A 21,403-nucleotide genomic window follows, 5' to 3' on the forward strand; every position below is an offset into this window, starting at 1 on the left:
ATGCCTTACATCCTAACTGTCCCCATCACCGGGGCGTTTCTGGACCCCACACTGCACGGCAGTCTGAGCGCTGAGGCTTTGGATGCAGCAATAGCCTTGAGCTGGTCTAGGGTTAAGCGAGTGAAAGGAAAGTGACTTTCATTTCTATTCCCTGGGAAACCCTGTTGGCCGGAGGCAATCTTACAGACCAGTGAACTGTGCAAGAAAATCCCATTCGCCTCTGAAAATGGCCTGCACAGATTCTCACTGTGATCCAAGACACGGATTTTATTCCTAATGTTTACTGAACACAGGGATTTAAACAGAGCAACTGATGCTCACACTCATTCCTGGCTAATGTAGTCTGCATCCTTACATCAAGGCCATTCGCACTGCATATCTATTAGTCTAAAGGCTACAGGATGCTTAAAACATATTTACTCCATTACACAAAGACTGCCAGAGAAAGCTCTACAGTCCTGGATCTTTCAGCTCAAATCCTTAGGCAGAGAAAGCTTCCAACTACATCAGCCCTCTGGAAATATCTCCCGTGCACACAGGCTGATGGACCAAATGCCAGAAAGGGCTTTCATCCAGCTACATTTGGTCATGTGGCCGAGCACATCCTCCCCAGTATTCATGTGACTGGCAGTTTAGAAGTTGAAAGAAAATCTCCGAGAGCCAAGAGGTTTGGGCAGGCGGGTTTACTTAGCTGGTTTCATGGATGCTGCTCTTTCAGGTAAATCCTGGTAGAGCTCTCATGCACTAATTGGTGCTGACTGAGGGACCAGATAGGCTATTGGGGGGAAAATGGCTGGAAAAGGGAAGCAGGTTCCCTCTAGCACAGAGTCGACTTGTGGCACTCACTACAGCAGGTGGTCATGGAGTACAATACGGCGGCTGGATTGATTAAGAATGCCTGGATAATGTTATGACCGTTAACAACATATAATAATAATAGAGACTAAAATAAGGATAGTCAAGTCTCATGCTTCATGGCACAAGATGATCAAAGCCGGGGTCATAAAGAGTTGCTCCATGCAACTGGCTTGGGGTACTGTATTTTCTTCATCTTCCTATGAAGCCTTAGGCACTGGTCCCTGCTAGAGTCTGAAAACCAGACTTGCTGGACCCAGGGTTGATTTGGCATTGTAAATCCAATCATGCTACACTGGTTAAGAGTAACTATAAAGAGCCAGGTTTGGGAAGCGATGCTGTGCTCACCTTCCAAAGGGTGACGGTCATTCTTTGGTAACTTGGGGGAGAGAGGAGCGCTGTATGGAGGGGAATCTTGGGAGTATCGCTTTGTACCTCGGCCTGGTCCCTGCAGAGTGCCGTCTAATGAACTGCTTCTGTCTATAAAAGAGAACAAGCCCTACTTAGGAATGGAGACTTCCTGGGAAATTCAGTCCTGCCTGGATTATTTATGACCCATGTCCAACCTTACATTGGCCTGGCAAACCTCTGGGAGCCACCTGGATCTTGATGGCTTCGAATTTAATTTTCATTTTGCAACATTTTGAAAATCAGAGCTATTGGTGATGGCACAAAACTATTAGGTGCTGTAGCCATTCTATCTCCTTCAATTAATTTCATGCCGTTTCTCCTAGTTATACATCTCAATTCACCCCAAACCATCCCTTCCCTCCAGTCTGTGAAGCCTTTAGACAATTAGGAAATTCTCTATCCCTTAGTCATTATTTGGCCCAGTTATACCCAGAGTTCTTCAGACCTATCCCTCCAGCTCTCTCATCAGCACTGCTGCTCTTCTCCAAATGCCCTTCCCTCCAACATGGCTCCAATTTTCGAATACTAAGGTCCTTGCACTGTACGCAGCCTGCCAGGAACAGTCTCAGAGGGCCATCTAACAGGATGATCTGTGATGAGATGCCTCCAGATTTGTATCTGATTTTTTGCAACATTTCACATGGCAAGCTCAGATCCACTTTACTGCCTACAACGACCTCTTGGTTTCCTAAAAAGCTGCTGCTTCCCAAGTGTTTCCAGCCTGCACTTACTTGTGATTTGGGTTCTATTTCCCCCCAGGATGTATGCACACTGGAGATTCCTAGTTCCCAGCCACTAGCCAACAGTAGCTGCTTTCCAGCATGAACCCTGGGCTACCTTCACTTTTGCTAAGCTAGTCACTCACCCATTTTGGAGCAGTGGAGCAAAGGGACAGGATGACCCATTAGCCCTGGAACCTTTATCGAATTTGAGATAAAGAGCTTGAGAGGGATTTCCTCTCCCATCCCCTCTACAGGATTCCAGCAGCCTGCCATGGGCTCTTGCATGGCAGTCTGTCCCTCCTGCATTGTGGGGTGTCACCACTTAGTCCTTGCTGGGACACTATTTGTCCTCTTGGCAGTCTACCTAGTAGCACTTTAATTGCAGAGCTATATTGCAACCTAGTCTCTGTTGCACAGTGGCATGAGCCAACATGCCCAGGATGTGTGGCATCAGACAGTGAGAGCATCAGCCATGCCAAGAGAACCACAATCCAGCCATGCACAATATGCCAGCAGTGTGGACCCTGTCCCGAGGTGTAAACTGAGCTTTCTTGCTGGCACCAAGCGTGTTCTTTCTGTTGGGGCAAGAGTCACAGCCACGACAGAAATTACTTAGGTACGACTTAGCTAAATTTTCCATTTACCTACTTCATGGGATCACCTTTCTGTTCTCGACACAAAGTCTCTCACCCTAATTCCTAAATGGATCAGTAACCTAGATCAGGTTACATTTCTCAGATTAGCCACGCAGGGAATGAGTGATGCAGAGAGGGTGAGACAGATGAGTGGAGATCTGTTGGCACAAATGGAAATCAAGTAGCACAGGCAGAAAGTGCAGCATCGGGGATCCTACAGGTGTGAGTGACAGTAGACGTCATGCAGTGAACCCCCAAACAGGACTCTGCCGTCCGCACCACTGCCATCTCTTAGCTGAAGGGTAAAGTCTGGTTAGGACATGGTGCTTCGAGGGACACCAGAAAGCCCACCCCCAGCCCCAGCTCCTACCTGGTAGGTACCTGTCGTGGCTGTACGCGTGGGAGTGTTGCATATGGTTCAGAGTGAAAGGCTGGTTCCCAAAGAGGTTGTCGCTGCGCAGGTTGTGGCAGAGTTTCTCCAAGAAGCGGAGGACGTAGGTGATGCTGTTTACTGCCGGCAGATTCAGAGTGTGCTGTTCCCGATCAAACACGGCTGGAGAGAGAAACAAACAGAGCCGAACACATAAACTCCCAGGCTGCACAGCCACTCCTGTACCTCCACCTCACCTGGCTAACTAAAGCAAACAAAAGCCACTGCTTTCCCCTGGCTTAATGCTGGGGAACTCTCCTCTTTGGGACAGGCCAGAACTAGCCTGCTGCACCAAGCATCAGGTGTGGCTATTGTGCCTGAAAAGCTTATCTTTATAGGTGAACTGAAGGCCATGCAAGGACAGGGTCTGTGCTTCCTGCTCTTGAGTGGTGGATAAATATGACCTCAAAGTACTTCCCAAAAACAAAACAAAAACAAAAAAAAGTGGGTCAGGGAAGGGACTTGGGGTGTGTGTGTGTGTGTGTGTAAAAGAGAAAGAGAAACAACAAATGCTCCACCCCTCGCCCACTCCTGGAGGACTCTGGCAATCTTTGGAGAGTCTGGAGTGCAACCTCACAGCCGGAGGGTGAAACCTGTGCTTTGGTTCACTAATGCTGTGCCCCCTCAGCTGCGGCCAGGAGAGCTGCCAAGGGGAACGTTCTCTTTTAAGACACCTGCTGGGTGGTGTCACATTATCCACCTAAACACTGGGCAAGAAAGAGAAAAGGGAGGCCTTAGGACTAACTGGTGCTCTCTGTGCACTCTCTGGCCCATGGCTCGGGGTCCCCGTCCAAGGATCCCAAGGAGGGAAATGTAGCAGCTTTGTAAATTTTTACAAGAAGCTTTTCTGTGTGTGAGAGGGGGAGCCAGTGGTAGGATGTCAGAAGGAAATGACTTCGGGCTTGTCTGCATGGTGGAGTTTGGTGGATCAGATTTGTGTGCACTAACAGTTGCGGAATAACTATTCTGAAGTAATCGTGTGCACATGGCCAGCTTTTACTTACTTTCTTTGAATCCAAGGGTACACGTGGCATTTACTCTTTTCAAAAGAGGTGCTCAGTGTTCTAAGTTGGTATTTCATGGTGCTGTCCCGCTGCTGGGCTCTGTGCATTCTGGGATTCTTCTCATGGTACATTGTGGGTTATCTACCATAAAGCACTGGAACTCTGAGTCTTGGGGTCAGAGCAGCAAATTCCCATGATTCCTCTCATCACATCCCAGGAGTCATCTGTCTTTTGCAAGTCAGTGCCATTTTCAAACTGCTGTCAGCCAGCATGTAAGGAACACAGTTGTGTACTGCGGTCCAGGCTGCCACACATGTATTTGTGATCACACACCTGGGCAGCTGTCGTGCTGCTGAGCTATTTTTGGTAGAGCAGGAGGAGAAGGATGAAACTGAGCAGCTAATTTTGGCTAATGTTTTTCTGGAGTAGTTTCGCCCTACAGGATGCTGTTTCTGGGTTTGGGGTGCCAGCTCTGGCTGGGGGGGAAGGGTAATGATCCTGGCCTGAGGTGCCCAGCACTGGAGGCAGAACTTCAGATGTCTCGGGAAGGGCCCATTCTCATCCTGCGAGGAACCCCCGAGCTGCAGTGGCATCATACCAAAATGAGAGCTGCCCTCAGTGTGGAGAAGGGCATGACCATCACTATCAGGAAGCTCACCACCCTCAGTACTGCTGATCAGTAGCTAACCAGTTTGGTGTTGGCAGATCAGCTGTCTGGGCTGCTATCCGGGGTCACAGAGCCTGGCAATGCACAGGAGGTTGCTGATGGATTTGCATGGCTGGGGTTTCTGAATTTTTCAGGGCCTTTGCCATATGCCTATACTTTGCCCCTCTCCCCAGGCCTCAGAGTTCATCAAAAGCAAGGAGTATTTCTCCCTGCTGCTCCCAGGCCTGGCTGACCTGCACGGCAGGTTCACCAATATGAAGTGGGTTGGTCTGGAGAGTCCATGTTACCAGGATCTTTGGAAACGCACAGCTTTATTTAATGAAAAGTGGAAATTTTGCTTCCAGGATGGCTATGGCCATTAATGGTGCTGCAATTCCCCATCAGTGTGGGAGACCCAACTCAACCTGGGCTTCCCCGGCTTATGAAGCCTTTTACAGGAGACTTGAGACAGGAAAAGGGAGCTGTTTGGCTCTGGCCTGAGTAGCTGCAGAATGACACTGGAGTATGCACGTGGAAGGCTGAAAGGGAGACAGCGTTGTCTCATGATGAGGTGGGAGGCTGCTGTGCAGTAGCTGCCTCATGATCACTGCCTTGCTGTGCTTTGCACATCTGAGAGAACAGGGAGAGAGCCTTGCTGATGGGTGGGAGAGAGGTACAGAGACTTTCAGAATGTTATGAATGGCTTCTGCATACTGCAGCAAATTGTCAAGGCCACAAGGTCAGGGGATGCCTTGGGCTCCTACTTTGAGGCTAGGAGCTGAAATGTTGCAATGTAATTTGATTGTGCATTGTGGCAGGGTTTCACTGCTCTGTATGGACTAGTGAAAAAAGTTTATTTTGCTTTTTAAATACTTTGTGCTATAGTTTTGGGAAAGGGCATTTTATTATGTGCATGGAAGAGGTGGCATTTTATGAAAGTTTATTGAACCTTTGTCAAAAATCACTTACTGAACATCAAATAGTGCAAACAACATTTATTGATCAAAACTGTGTATCCATTGTAACATGAACTAGAACATAAAACAGTGCACACTGTGCATAACAGTGCAAGCTTTACGCAACATCACAGTGCAGAAGTGCAGCCCATGACAAATGTACTGAGTGCATATGTTAGTGCTGCACAAGTCACAGGCATACGTACGGGCAGGATTTCTGCCTAGTGTCTTTCCTTGGCGTGTGGAGTGACACTGGAAGAAACCATTGTTTGCCATTATGAGGTGAAGGAGCTGTTTGCAGTCTGGTGGGTAGGGTGGGAAATGCCTGTGGCCAGAGTTTTGGGAAGGGTACTGCTGCTCCCAGTACACATTGCTCTCCATGGATTGCAGGGCTGGAGTTGAGGTGGTGGGGCTGTGGCAGAATATGGCGCCATCACGTTCTCGATCAAGACAGTCTGTTCTTGCATGAATACCAGGAGCTGCCTCTGCCTCTCTCAGTCACTCTCTCCATGTTCTCTGACCTCTCTCTGCAAGAACTTCCTCCACTCCTCTGGCTTCTTATCCCTCTTCGGCAATGCTGTCCTGAGGTCCTCAAACATTGTCTTTGGCCTTCTTTTCCCTGGCCCGGAGATTAGTCAGGTATTTGGAAGTTGCTAACGGTCCTTTCCATGGTGTTAGGTGCAGAACCTGGGAAGCAAGAAACAGAAGTAGTTATTATAATTCCCATAGGAACCAGAATCACAGTGATAAAATGTTTTTTCCTCAGTTTCGGAATGCCATTGCAATGGTCCCTTCTCAACCTGGGGAAAGCTTAGAGGTGGCAGAAGAGTTTCACCTTACTCCGTCTTTGCACATGACTCCTGTTCTAACTCTAGACAGTTGGTGCGGTGGGAGGCTGCAGTAGGCAGTGGGGCTTAGGCCAGTGGTTTGCATGGGTGGGGTAGTGGGGGTAGGTGGAAGGATTTGGAGGTTTGCCTGGCCTGGGGCTGGGGAGTTGCAGAGGCCAGGTTAGTAACTGCAGGTGCACCTCTGCAGGCAGGCCTAACGTCGGAGGATGTAACCTTACTACAGATCACCAAGAGCACAGAAGGGACTTGTTCAGAAAGGCGATGGAAGTTTAATTCTCTGCATTTAACTCTGCCACTATACCTCATGAAATGCTAACAGAGCTGGAATCTCAGGGCATTTATCAAACTGTGAAACAAAGTCTTTTATATTGTATTATTTTCCTGTAAGTGATGTTTCAATAAGCATGTCTACATTACAACCACCATAGTACCATTAGCTTGACTGTGGCAGGAGAGCTGGGAGCAGTCCACAGTGGACGACTGGGAGAAGGGCCCACAAGGAGGACAAGACCGGGGCTGGGGAGGGTGGGGGGGGGGGGCTGTGGGAAATGAAAGTATCAGGGAAGTAAACCCTGCAGAACTCTAATTCTGAGACATGGACACCATTTTGAGCACGAGAGAAGGAGGACAGAAGCAGAGTTCACATCCACCCAAAATGGTGGCATCTAATGGGCTCCCAGAACAAAGCTTTAACCCCATCGACACAGTTTAATTGTAATACAGCACATCATACTTACTGGCCGAGGCCCTCTGCCCAGGACTATCAGGCTGTGTCCTCCTGGGGGCTCTCTGTTCCTCGGGGTCTGGTCAGACTCTAGCCTGGAGAAGAGATTCTGGCTTTCTGGGGACACCTCCTCCTCCTCCAAGTCCTGGTCAGGACTGGGGTTTTCCTCGGTGCCTTTGGCACTATCCGCAATGTACCAGGGAAAATCCAATCCAGCTCCTTAAAGTAGGGGCAGGTAATTGTAGCACTGTCAGGCCATGTCTGTCCTTGGCTGTTCTTCCCTGTGTTGCAGGAGTGAGCCGCATCTCAGGACAGCCCCTCTCGGTCATCCTGCCAGCAGCTCTCCTTCCCTGTGTTGCAGGACTAAGCCATGTCCCAGGATGGACCCTCTCAGCCATTTGCTTAGCTGTACACGTGTATTTTCTCCTCAGGGTGGCTGCTGTTTAGGCATGACTGCACTGGCTCCTCTCCCCAGATTGCAAGGAAACCCCTCTGCTGCACATCTCCAGGTGTTTGCTGTAACACTCCAGGAGTGTGGAATCACAAAAGGGGTGCTGCTGGCTGTGTGCCACCATTTAAACATGGGGACATCCAGTCACCATGAGCTCAGCACAGCAGACAGCGTACACACACAGACAAGGGAGTCCTGGTGTGAAGCGATGCACTCTGGGATATCAGTGGGAAGACTGAAAAGTTGATCCAAAATACAGATGCGTCCATATGAACATTTCTCCACGTTAACTCATTCTGAAATTAACCTAATCCACTTCAAAGTGGATTATCCAATTCACACAGTTGATTTGGAAGAACTGTGCTGTGTGGACACAGCCCATTTTAATTAGAAACAACAGCAGTTAGTCTGCAATAAAGCCCTGCGTACCCAAGCCTTTCGTCAGAGTGACGAGCCAAGCAGATGAGTCTAGCAGCAGCATTCTGACCGACCTGATGGAGGCAAAATCCAGGAGAGAAGCGTTCACACTTCCCAGCCCCTTGTACCAGATCTGTGGGACTCCCTCTGTGGCACCTCCAGGAGGACTCGGAGCACAATTCCCTGGTGCTGATGGGTATATTTGCAGGCACCCTACACTGATGGTTAATGAGGCAGGGCCCCACTAACATGATCCACCATGGACCAGCTTGAAGCTGCTGAATGTTACCCTTTCTCTTACGGGGTTAGGAAGCAGCTGGTATCATTGAAAAGAAACAAACATAAAGTAGCACAAAGAACACTGATGAAACAGGGGAGGATGGGCTTCAGGCTAATGGGAACCAAGGAGGCTGAATTCTGCTCTCAGATCTGCCACCAACGAGCTGTGTGACCTTGGATAGTCACGTCACCTCTCTGTGGCTCAGTTTTCTCATCTGTAAAATGGGGAAAGAAAGTGACACTTCCCACAGCACCCCATGAGCTAAGGACTGCACTGATTAGTGGCTGAGAATGGCACTGTGATTCTTGGCTGGAAGGCACATGGGAGTTTTATTCTTATATGCACAAGCATGTTACACACCCCACCTATGACTGGAGAAATGATCCTCGCTTGTTCAGGCTTTATACAGCCGCCCAGTACAGAGCTCAGAGACTTCCCCAGCTGGGGATGGCCACAGCTGACATCAGGATGGTGCTGTGCTCCAGGGACATGGTTTCACCAAAGACTTCTCAGAAAGCAGGGCAGGGGGAGAAAGCTTGGTTCTTACCTGAAATGACCTCTCCCCCATGGCCTTGCTTCAGGAAGGAAAAGACAGTTTTCTGATGGTAAGCACAGTCAATACAGGCCTGTACTGCCTGCTGCAGCACCACAGAGGCCCGAGCTGGTCCAAAATGGTCAGGCAGCTGCTGAACTTTCTTTTTGTCCAGGTGAGGCCCGGTGCTGCTGGTCTTGTTCAAGTAAATGCAGACTGCAGAGAGAGAGAGAAGGTTCAAGGTTATCCTGCCAGAGCTGCTTGCCCAGCACAACCATCCCCGCTTTGCCACAGCCCTGCCCTCCTGCCAGCACGGGGCCTGCCCTGTCATCCGCTCACCATTACCCCACGAGAGCCACCCGACCACAGCCCTGCCCTCCTGCCAGCATGGGACCTGCCCTGTCATCCGCTCACCATTACCCCACGAGAGCCGCCCGCCACAGCCCTGCCCTCCTGCCAGCACGGGGCCTGCCCTGTCATCCGCTCACCATTACCCCACGAGAGCCACCGGCCACAGCCCTGCCCCTTCCTCCCAGCACGGGGCCTGCCCTGTCATCCGCTCACCATTACCCCACGAGAGCCGCCCGCCCACAGCCCTGCCCTCCTGCCAGCACGGGGCCTGCCCTGTCATCCGCTCACCATTACCCCACGAGAGCCGCCCGCCACAGCCCTGCCCTCCTGCCAGCACGGGGCCTGCCCTGTCATCCGCTCACCATTACCCCACGAGAGCCGCCCGCCCACAGCCCTGCCCCTTCCTCCCAGCACGGGGCCTGCCCTGTCATCCGCTCACCATTACCCCACGAGAGCCGCCCGCCCACAGCCCTGCCCCTTCCTCCCAGCACGGGGCCTGCCCTGTCATCCGCTCACCATTACCCCACGAGAGCCGCCCGCCACAGCCCTGCCCTCCTGCCAGCACGGGGCCTGCCCTGTCATCCGCTCACCATTACCCCACGAGAGCCGCCCGCCCACAGCCCTGCCCTCCTGCCAGCACGGGGCCTGCCCTGTCATCCGCTCACCATTACCCCACGAGAGCCGCCCGCCACAGCCCTGCCCCTTCCTCCCAGCACGGGGCCTGCCCTGTCATCCGCTCACCATTACCCCACGAGAGCCGCCCGCCACAGCCCTGCCCCTTCCTCCCAGCACGGGGCCTGCCCTGTCATCCGCTCACCATTACCCCACGAGAGCCGCCCGCCACAGCCCTGCCCCTTCCTCCCAGCACGGGGCCTGCCCTGTCATCCGCTCACCATTACCCCACGAGAGCCGCCCGCCCACAGCCCTGCCCCTTCCTACCAGCACGGGGCCTGCCCTGTCATCTGCTCACCATTACCCCACGAGAGCCGCCCGCCACAGCCCTGCCCTCCTGCCAGCACGGGGCCTGCCCTGTCATCCGCTCACCATTACCCCACGAGAGCTGCCCGCCCACAGCCCTGCCCTCCTGCCAGCACGGGGCCTGCCCTGTCATCCGCTCACCATTACCCCACGAGAGCCGCCCGCCACAGCCCTGCCCTCCTGCCAGCACGGGGCCTGCCCTGTCATCTGCTCACCATTACCCCACGAGAGCCGCCCGCCACAGCCCTGCCCCTTCCTCCCAGCACGGGGCCTGCCCTGTCATCCGCTCACCATTACCCCACGAGAGCCGCCCGCCACAGCCCTGCCCTCCTGCCAGCACGGGGCCTGCCCTGTCATCCGCTCACCATTACCCCACGAGAGCCGCCCGCCCACAGCCCTGCCCCTTCCTCCCAGCACGGGGCCTGCCTGCTGTCACATGCTCACAAACAGGGTGAACCAAGCCAGTCCAGCATAGCCACTGGTCTGCTGCCTACCAGCACAAGGCATATTTAGAAGAGGTACAAGCCCACAATGCTGATTCCTCGCTTCCCTGCGGCTCATCCTCCAAGCCACGCTAGCATCTCCTCCACGGCCTCTGTCCTAGCGCTCCAAGTATGCCAATCTGTGGGCGGGTTTGCACAGGGGCGTGCTGAGCGTCCCCCAAACTGTGTGCTGGGCAGAGTTAGCATCAGACTCCCCTTTCTGGCGTCAGCTTTAGTTCTGACTCAAGATCGGAACCCCACAGAAACCTTAGCTTGGTTTTTCTAGGATCTCAACCCTGGCTCCTTTGTGCCCAAAGCGACTCTGGCTGCCTCTCCACCCCACTAGGAGCTCAATGGACCCAGCAAGACTCTGCAGCAGACACCCTGACTTTTAATGCAGGCTTCTGGGGTGACTCAACAGCAGAGCCTGCCCCCCTCTCTAGTTCCAGAGAGAACTGGGGTGCTGCAGCCCTTCCTGCCTCAGAGCAGCATGGGCCTGGAGAAATGCCCCTCCTGGAGCGGCGGAGTTGCTAGCATGTGTGTGTCCAACCAAAAGGCTCCAAGAGAGCACTCTGCACCTAGTTCCAAGGTTAGCCTCAGCCCAGAGTGAAAGGTCTGGCGTGTCCATGCAGACATCCCTCTGTTCAACCCCCAGGGGACGCCGCTAGGTACCTCTAAGCCAGGCCTGCACAACTCGTAAAGCGGCGAGGGCCACATTACTCCAAAGAAAACAGCTGAGGTCTGAAACCCCCCGGCTCCGCAGAAACACCCCGCGCCAGGGCCGTCCAGCCCTGCAGAAACAAACCCTCCTTCCCCAGCGCCGCGCCACCAAAACAGCTGTGGGCCAAAAAGGAAGGTTGGGGGTGGGGAGTTGATACTTTATTTTAAATCAACCAGGGGCTCCCAGCTGAAGAGGTGGCTGGGAGCCCTCAGGGTCAAATTAAAGGGCTCGGGGCTCCGGCGGCTGGGGGAACCCGGCAGGGCCGGCTCTAGGTTTTTTGCTGCCCCAAGCAAAAGAAAATTTGGCTGCCCCCCATCCCAGCTCTGGGCTCCCCCCTGTACCCCCCTGCTGCCCCAATCCTGGGCTCTCCCCCCACTGACCCACACCCCTTGCCTCCCCATCAGTGCCCTCCCCCCACCCTCCTCATGCCCCAGCCCTGGGCTCCCCCCCACCAGTGCCTCCGCCTCCAACACCTCCTGCCTCCCCAGCCCTGGGTCACTGGTAACGCCCCCAGGGCGGGTCATTCAGCAGGAATTTTGGATGTGCACAGAACACAGACAGGATTGGTTCCCATATGGTTACAGAGCTGCAGTAAAGTGGAACAATTTCAGCTTGTGTGATTGGAGGAGATCTGGATGCATATTATAAGACTGTCCTCCATAAATGAGGAAAAGTTGAGGTGCCTTTATTATTCTTTTGTTCCACTCTTTCTTTCTATGGGGAATTTGCCAATTTGATTTGGGAGAAATGAAGTAACAGCTGCCCAAACTGATCTTGAGCGCTCCTGAATTTTGAGGTGTTCAAGAAAGCCCTGGCTGGGTTTGGTCCTGCTTTGAGCAGGGGGTTGGACTAGATACCTCCTGAGGTCCCTTCCAACCCTGAGATTCTATGTTATTCTATGAAATCTGGAAGGCAGGTGCTGGGAGGGGGGGCTGTGGGCTCCACGGGGGAGCATGGCAGCAACTGTCTGGAGCTGCATGGAGCCAGACACGCTGGTCTGAGTGGCACGGTAAGGGGTAGGGGGTTCCGGAGGGCAGTCAAGGGACAGAGAGCAGGGGTGGTTGGATGGGGCAGAGGTTCAGGGGGGCAGTCAGGGGACAGGCAGCAGTAGGATAGGCATGGGAGTCCCAGGGGTTTATCAGGGGACAGGTAGGGGGTGGGGTCCTGGGGGAAAGTTGGGGGGGTCTCAGAAGGGGGCAGTTGGGGACAAGGAGAAGGGAGGCTTAGATAGGGGCTGGGGTCCCAAGGGGCAGCTGGGGCAGGGGTCCTGGGAGAGGGGTATCAGGGGACAAGGACCAGCGGTGTTAGATTGGTGGTGGGGGTCCTGGGCGGCAGTTGGGGCAGGGGTCCGGGGAGGGGGCAAACAGCGGCCGCGTGCCGGGATTCAAACGGCTCTGGGCTGCCCGCAGCCGCGGGGGGCCCTGAGCCCTTTAAATCCCAGGCGCGGCTGGGAATCCTTGCAGGCAGCCCAGAGCCCTTTGACTCCCCGCGGCTGGGATTTAAAGGGCTCAGGGCTCCCTGCGGCTGCGGGCACCCCAGAGCTCTTTGCTTCCCGGCCGCGGCTGGGATTCAAAGGGCTCTGGGGTGCCCGCAGAGCGCCGTGTGTGGGGGATTTAGAATCCCCCCGCGGGCTGCACAGTGAGGCTTCGCAGGCCTGCTCTAAGCAATAATTTATGAGAGGAAAATGCAGTGCCATCACCCCGGGGGAAATGAGGGAGGGCATGGGGAACCTCTAGGTCTCTTTCCAGCCTGATTCTTCTCTGCGTTAGGCCGCTCTTATTTCCACACTGGCCAGACTCGCTGCCATGTCTGGAAATCATGGTATCTTCACTTGATATTTTCTGGGTTCCCCCAGATTCCTTAACTGCATCATCTTTCCTGAGGAGGCGAGCTCAGCTTACCTGTGGGGGCCTGCATGGCAGAGTTGGGGATAGTAGCAGCATCCTGGGGCACAGTGCTTGTGTCTGGCTCTGGCGTGCTAGTTGTCGGAGAGGTGGGGGCTGGATTCAGCAAAGTCCGAGGTTTCCTCTGCAGAAAGGGATTGGGAAGAGTTCATCCCGCCACTCCCCACCATCCTGCCCCGCCCAGCGCCCTCATCAGACCACACCCCCACCCTGCTCTACTGCAGCCCACATCAGACCCCACTCTGCTCCAGCCCCCCACCCACATCAGACCCCACTCCCCGCCCTTCTGTACCCACCACCCTCGTCTGTCCCCGCCCACATCCTGCTCAACCCACCCTCCCACCACCCTCATCAGACCACGCCCCCACCCTGCTCTACCTCCGCCCACCGCCCTCATCAGACCCTGCCCCCACCCTGCTCTATCCCCCGCCCAGCACCCTCATCAGACCACGCCCCCACCCTGCTCTACCTCCGCCCACCGCCCTCATCAGACCCTGCCCCCACCCTGCTCTATCCCCCGCCCAGCACCCTCTTCAGACCCCACCCCCTGCTTGGCCACGCTTCCTGACACTTTTAAATATGATCATCCCTGGGGGTGTGAGGCTGGAGTCTAGTTACTCCCTCCACTCCACACCCCTGCCCAGTGCATGTGCTGCCAGCGCCTGCTGGGTTGAGGACCTGGAGTCTGGAGACGCTCCCAAACTCCACACTCCATGGGTGTGCTCCCATTACCCGTCAGTCCCAGGGCTGGACTTTGCCTCCCACACACACAAAAGCATAGGTGCTGCAACTCGGGGACGGAGGGTGCTGGGGGTGCTGCTGCACCTCCTCACTTGAAGTGGTTTCCATCATATCCAGGGTTTACAGTTTAGTTCAATGGCTCTCAGCCCCCTCACTATACAAAGTGTTCCAGCGCCCCTGCACAAAAACACAGCTGCTCTCCCAGAGGCACACACGCAGCACGCTCCATTCACATGTGATCACAGGCACGTACCCTGTCACCTACCTTACTGCCAGGCTTTGGTCCCCTCTTTTTGGGGAATTTCAGAGGCTCCACAGACTTGGAGGGGGTAGGGATGGGATGATGGATCAAGGCCTTGGGCGTCCGGCCGCGCTTCTTGCCCGACTTGCGACGCTTTTGCTCAGGTTGGGCCCCCAAAGCAGTCTTCATGCTGCTGTGCATGCTGGGCTTCTCGGCACTTCCTTCAGAGACAGGAAACGGGCTCTTTGGAATCACAACTGCAGTCAAAAGAACGATGATGATCATCATTGACACAAGGTTACGATGGCATAATTATTCCTGCACACAGCTGTGGATCAGAATATGAGTGGCTTCTATCTGTAAATGCCGCCATCCCCGGGTAGCAGCAACTTTCGCTGTACACTAGAGAGCTCAGAGCTGAGTGTGCAGATGATTTTTCTGCATCTCATGTAGGAACCCACATCTCGACTTCCAGTCCAGTGCTTTAGCCATAAGACAGTCCTTTCTCCGAAAATATGGGACATTCTGGCTTAAGTTAGGTGGACTGCTCAATTAGCATAAGAATGGCCATACTGGGTCAAACCAATGGTCCATCTAGCCTAGTTTCCTGTCTTCCAACGGTGGCCAATGCCAGGTTCCCCAGAGCGAATGAACAGAACAGGCAATCATCAAGTAATCTATCCCCTGTTGCCCATTCCCAACTTCTGGCAAACAGAGGCTAGGGACACCATCCCTGTCCATCCTGGCTAACAGCCATTGATGGACCTATCCTCCATGAACTTATCTAGTTCTTGTTTGAAACCTGTTATAGTCTTGGCCTTCACAACATCCTCTGCGAAGAGTTCCACAAGTTGACTGTGCATTGTGTGAAGAAATACTTCCTTCTATTTGTTTTAAACCTGCTGCCTATTCATTTCATTTGGTGACCCCTAGTTCTTGTGTTATGAGAAAGAGTAAGTAACACTTCTTTATTTACTTTCTTCACAGCAGCCATGATTTTATAGACCTCTACCATATCCCCCCCATCATCTCTTTTCCAAGATGAAAAGTTCCAGTCTTATTAGTCTCTCCTCATACAAAAGCTGTTCCATACCCCTAATCCTTTTTGTTGCCCCTTTCTGAACATTTTCCAATTCCAATGTATCTCTTTTGAGATGGGGTGACCACAAGCACTGTTCAAGATGTGGGCGTACCATGGATTTATACAGAGGCAATCTGATATTCTGTCTTGTTATCTATCCCTCTCCTAATGGTTCCTAACATTCTGTTAGCCTTTTTGACTGCCGCTACACATTGAACGGATGTTTTCAGAGAACTATCCACAATTACTCCAAGATCTCTAATTTAATTTAGCTAATGCAGACCCCATCATTTTATATGTATAGTTGGATTATGTTTTCCAGTGTGCATTACTTTGCATTTATCAACACCAAATTTCATCTGCCATTTGTTGCCCAGTCACCGAGTTTTATGAGATCCCTTTGTACCTCTTCGCAGTCAGCTTTGGACTTAACTATCTTGAGCAGTTTTGTATCATCTGCAAATCTTGCCAACTCGCTGTTTATCCCTTTTTCCAGTTCTTTTATGAATATGTTTAACACTACTGGTCCCAGTACAGACCCCTGGGGGATACGGCTATTTACCTCTCTCCATTCTGAAAACTGAGCATTTATTCCTAACTCCTTATATCCTATGCTTAAACCAGTTACTTCCCTCTTATCCCATGACAACTTATTTTGCTTAAGAGCCTTTGGTGAGGGACCTTGTCAATGGCTTTCTGAAAATTTAAATACACTATATTCACTGGATCCTCCTTGTCCACATGCTTGTTGACCCCCTCAAAGAATTCTAGTAGATTAGTGAGGCATGATTTCCCTTTACAAAAACCATGTTGACTCTTCCCCCAACAAATCGTGTTCATCTGACAATTTTGTTCTTTACTACAGTTTCAACCAATTTGCCCAGTGCTGAAGTTAGGCTTACCAGCCTGTGATTACTAGGATTGCCTCTGGAGTCTTTTTTAAAAAAATGGCATCACATTAGCTATCCTCCCATCATTTGGTACAGAAACTGATTTAAATAATAGGTTCACATACCACAGTTAGTAGTTCTGCAATATCACATTTCAGTTCCTTCAGAACTCTTGGGTGATACCATCTGGTGCTGGTGACTTATTACTGTTTAGTTTATCAATTTGTTCCAAAACCTCCTCTAGTGACACCTCAATCTGGAACAGTTCCTCAGATCTGTCATCTAAAAAGAAGGGCTCAGGTTTGGGAAATCTCCCTTACATCCTCAGCCATGAAGACCAATGCAAAGAATTCATTTAGTTTCTCTGCAATAGCCTTAGCTTCCTTGAGTGCTCCTTTAGCATCTCAACCATCCAGTGGCCCCACTGGTTGTTTAGCAGGCTTCCTCCTTCTGATATATTTTAACATTTTTTTGCTGTTACTTTTTGAGTTTTTGGCTAGCTGTTCTTCAAATTCTATTTTGGCCTTCCTAATTATATTTTTACACTTCACTTGGCAGAGTTTATGCTCCTTTCTATTTTCTTCAACAGGATTTAACTTCTACTTTTTAAAGGATGCCTTTTTGCCTCTCACTGCTTCTTTTACTTTGTTGTTTAGCCATGGTCGCACTTTTTTGGTCCTCTTGTTTTTTTTTTTAATTTGGGTATAAATTTAAATTGAGCCTCTATTATGGTGTCTTTAAAAAGTTTTCATGAAGCTTGCAGGGATTTCACTTTTGGCACTGTACCTTTTAATTTCTGTTTAATTAACCTCCCCATTTTTGTGTAGTCTCCCTTTCTGAAATTAAAAGCTACCACGGTGGCCACTTTGGTATCCCCCGCAGGGATGTTAAATTTTATTATGTTATGGTCACTAATACCAAGCAGTTCAGCTATGTTCACCTCTTGGACCAGATTCTATGCTCCATTTAGGATTAAATCAAGAATTGCCTCTCCTCTGGTGGGTTCAGGACTAGCTGCTCCAAGAAGCAGTCATTTAAGGTATCAAGAAACTTCCTCTCTGCATCCCGTCCTGAGGTGACATGTACCCAGTCAATATGGGGATAGTTGAAATCTGCCATTATTATTATTATTATTATTGAGCTTTTTATTTTTATAGCCTCTCTGATCTCCCTGAGAATTTCAGTCACTATCACCATCCTGGTCAGGTGGTCAGTAGAATATACCTACTGCTGTATTCTTAATATTCAAGCATGGAATTACCATCCCTAGTGATTCTATGGTACAGTTTGGTTCACATCATTTTTATATCATTTACTTCATTGGCACTGAACTCCCTGAGGAGCAAGGTTCTAGTCCTACCTCTTCATATAAGTTACCTGGCTTGTCATCAAGTCCCGCCCTTTCTTTACCGTATGTAGTGGCCTGTCATAGAGAACATTCCAAACAGGAGGGCCAGTCAGCACCTGCCTGACAGTCACAGAGACAGTGCTGTTTGAAAGCCCCTTCTAGCACTTGCAGGCAAAAAGTCAAATCTGCAGTGCCCACAACTTTCCAATGCATTGCAGCTGCGAGGTGCACCCTCCACCCTTGATCCCTACAGACTGGGGCTGCTATCCACAGCCCATGGCATGCTCCACTCAAGGTACTGCCCAACCTAAATGAAGTGACACCCCAACTGCCTGCAGCTGGCACATGCAGTCCATTCGCACTTCCTTCTTAGGGCTCTCCAGGCTGCAAGGTCAGGCTGCCCCAGTATCAAAACACAGCCCTTTGGGATACTTGCCTACTGTTAAAGGGGACAGTCCCTTTTTCCTCTCAGCCATTTTTTCAAGTTTCCTTGTTTTTCTGCATCAGCCCCCTTATCCCGCCGTAGTCACTCATCTGCTCATATTCTCATAGGGACAGGAAGTGACTCAGCTCCAATGATTAACATTTTGCTCTAGAATTTAAACATCTGTAAAAAATAAATAAATAAGGCCTAAAATTTCAGGAATGTCCACTAATTTTGGAAGCCCAACCTGAGACACCAATGGATGTTTCAAATGGAGGCACATAGATTGGTAATTGCTTTTGCAAATGTCAATCAGATCTCTACCCTCATGGTCATGGAGAAAACCTTCAACATGTGAACTGAGTGTAACTGATGCAGTGATGTCTGTCTACTTCAACAGCTTCCAGAGGTGAACTGCCACTCTTCATCTCCCAGACTAGAGGACTCCCCATGTGCGAGGGCACTGAAATGACAACACCTCCTGAATTCCTCTCTCTTTAGTCTTTGCTCACAGGGGCAGACTCACCCCTTAAGTGACAGCCTGATATTGATTTCAGCCTCTACAGCAGTGGGTGGGAAGGTGGCTGGTCCTTGGGCATCTAGTGAGGAGAGCCCTGTGAGAACCCAGATGAACATGCTGGTCAGCAAGGGGAAATGCAGCTATGGATCAGCTGAGCAGTAAGTGGCTGATCACCCCATACCCTATCTCTGGCCATTAGAGGGTTACAAGCGTCTGAAACAGGAATGGGGTGGCCTAGCCTGCACTTCCAAGAGCTGTCTCACAGGCTTTGCCATCCTGAAGCCCTCAGCACCCAGATCAGTTGCCAGCGTCACCTAGGCACATAGGCTATTCTAGATGTAGGCTGGAGACTTCAGCTTCCAGGCAGGTGCCCCAGCCACAAGAAAGCCTCCTTAAGGCTATGGGCTCAAACCTTCCGCCCACCGCAGCCTCAGGGAAACCGCTAAGGCAGGAGTGGGGATGAGCAGCTTCCTCATTTACATCCAGGGAGAGACACCAGACCTTGCTGGTGCAAATGCAATGGCAACAAACGAACCAGAGAAGAGCATCCTGGGTCAAGACTCAGTGATGGAATGGAGGCCAGACGGCTGTGGCTTTGTGAAGGTCCTCAGGCACTACAGCACCAGGGGCTAATACCTAGACAAGGGCAGAGTCGGGAGGGGCTAGGCGCCATGTGAGAGCAGAGGAGCCTAGGAGAAGTGGTCTGTGAGAGGCTTGTGTGCACGGCCCTGAGTCCATGAGCTCCAGCTACCAGCCACAACAGCAAGGGGTTTACTTGGGAGGAGGGATGAATACAAACTAAGACTCTTAAGTGAAAAAGTCAGCAGTGTCCCCCCCAGCTCCTAGACCAACCCCTCGCTCCCACTGGTCACTGCTAAAGGGGAGACAGCTGTCAGTCACAGAGCCCTGGCTATTTTCACCAACTGTCAGAGGAGAGCAGTGGTGCTGTACGACCGTCTCTCTGGTGGGGGCTCAGGCTGGCAGGGTGAAGGGATTCCAGCCCCCACCTGTAAACAATATGCTACACCCATGCTCTGGCAGAGGTGAGGTTAGCTCAGTGTCCAGTGGACACCGCAGGAAAGGCTCTGGGGTCCATTCCCATCTCGGCCATGAATCACTAGGCTCTTAGGCAACGGACTCACGCTCTCTCTCCTGCAGCTTACGTGAGAAAAGGAGACTTGCTGCACCTGGTGCCTGGGCCATTGGGAGTCTAAGCTGCTTGCATGTCTCCCCATTTACCCAGCACCTGCTGGAATTGTTTACACCAGCGCAGCATGGGCGTGAAATACTACGCTGCTGACAGAGCGTTTTAGACCCACGCTGTACTCACTCTGCAGTGGGGCAAACAACAACAACCCATCCCTGAACTGAGCCCACTGTACTTAGTAGGTGGATACTGTGAGTTTTAGGACGACTTCACTTTTAATTTCCTTGCTTTTATTATGTGCTTGGCTCTGTAAATGATGTGAAATTGGAGGATTTGGCCAAAAGAAATCTGATGAAGTTCAACAAAGACAAGTACAGAGTCCTGCACTTAGGACAGAAGAATCCCATTCACTGCTACAGGCTGGGGACCGACTGGCTAAGCAGCAGTTTTGCAGAAAAGGACCTGGGAATTACAGTGTATGAGAAGCTGGATATGAGTCAGCAGTGTGCCCTTGTTGCCAAGAAGGCTAACGGCATATTGGGCTGCATTAGTAGGAGCATTGCCAGCAGGTCGAGGGAAGTGATTATTCCCCTCTATTCGGCACTGGTGAGGCGACATCTGGAGTGTTGCGTAAATTTCCCCCCTCCTCCCCCCACTACAGAAGGGATGTGGACAAATTGGAGATAGTTCAGTGGAGGGCAATGAAAATGATCAGGGGGCTGGGGCACATGACTTATGAGGAGATACTGAGGGAACTGGGCTTGTTTAGTCTGCAGAAGAGAAGACTAAGGCCTGGTCTACACTACGTGTTTAAACCGGTTTAAGGAGCGTAAAACCGATTTAACGCCACACCCGTCCACACTAAGAGGCTCTTTATATCGATATAAAGGGCTCTTTAAACCGGTTTCTGTACTCCTCCCTAACGAGAGGAGTAGCGCTAGTATCGGTATTACCATATCGGATTAGGGTTAGTGTGGCCGCAGATCAACGGTATTGGCCTCCGGGTGGTATCCCACAGTGCACCACTGACCGCTCTGGACAGCAATCTGAACTCGGATGCAGTGGCCAGGTAGACAGGAAAAGCCCCACAAACTTTTGAATATTTCCTGTTTGCCCAGCGTGGAGCTCCGATCAGCACGTGTGGCGAGGCAGTTAAAAATCAAAATAAAGAAAGAGCTCCAGCATGGACCATGCGGATGTGATTGCTGTAAGGGCAGGGAAATCTGTTCTATCAGCGCTCCGTTACAGAAGACGAAATTCAAAATCATTTTTAAAAAATCTCCAGACAGATGCCATAGCAGGGACTCAGCGCACTGCTGCGTGACAAGCGTAACGGAAAGCCAAAGAATCAAATGGACGCTCATGGCCTGGAGGACTCAAGCTATCCCACAGTTCTTGCAGTCTCCGAAAAGTATTTGCATTCTTGGCTGAGCTCCAAATGCTTCTAGGGTCAAACACAGTGTCCGCGGTGGGTCAGGGCATAGCTCGGCAATTTACGCAGCCCCCCACCCACCCCCAGAAGTGAAAGGGAAAACAATCCTCTCTTGACTCTTTTACATGTCACCCTATCTTTACTGAATGCTGCAGATAGACGCGATGCTGCAACACTCAACACCAACATCCTTGCTCCCCCCCTGCCATGGGTGGCTGATGGTGCAATAAGA

The 21,403-nt window shown here is 51.5% G+C and overlaps 1 protein-coding gene across 7 annotated transcripts in view; it reads right to left on the reverse strand.

Annotated features, from left to right (window-relative positions):
* Nucleotides 1-21,403, reverse strand: part of SCMH1 (Scm polycomb group protein homolog 1) — a 107,397-nt gene that overhangs the window by 14,517 nt on the left and 71,477 nt on the right. For 6 of the 7 annotated variants that reach the window (XM_044997983.1, XM_044997980.1, XM_044997982.1 and 3 more), the window contains 5 exons: nt 14,354-14,586; nt 13,345-13,471; nt 8,927-9,127; nt 2,994-3,176; nt 1,204-1,335 (listed from right to left, as the gene is read on the reverse strand). In XM_044997983.1, the coding sequence (XP_044853918.1) occupies nt 1,204-1,335; nt 2,994-3,176; nt 8,927-9,127; nt 13,345-13,471; nt 14,354-14,586 (876 nt within the window). The remainder of the gene's footprint in view (nt 1-1,203; nt 1,336-2,993; nt 3,177-8,926; nt 9,128-13,344; nt 13,472-14,353; nt 14,587-21,403) is intronic. The other variant, XM_044997987.1, reaches the window with a different exon arrangement.

This window comes from Mauremys mutica, chromosome 23 (genome assembly GCF_020497125.1).
Source record: "Mauremys mutica isolate MM-2020 ecotype Southern chromosome 23, ASM2049712v1, whole genome shotgun sequence".
Classification (NCBI taxonomy): Eukaryota; Metazoa; Chordata; order Testudines; family Geoemydidae; genus Mauremys; species Mauremys mutica.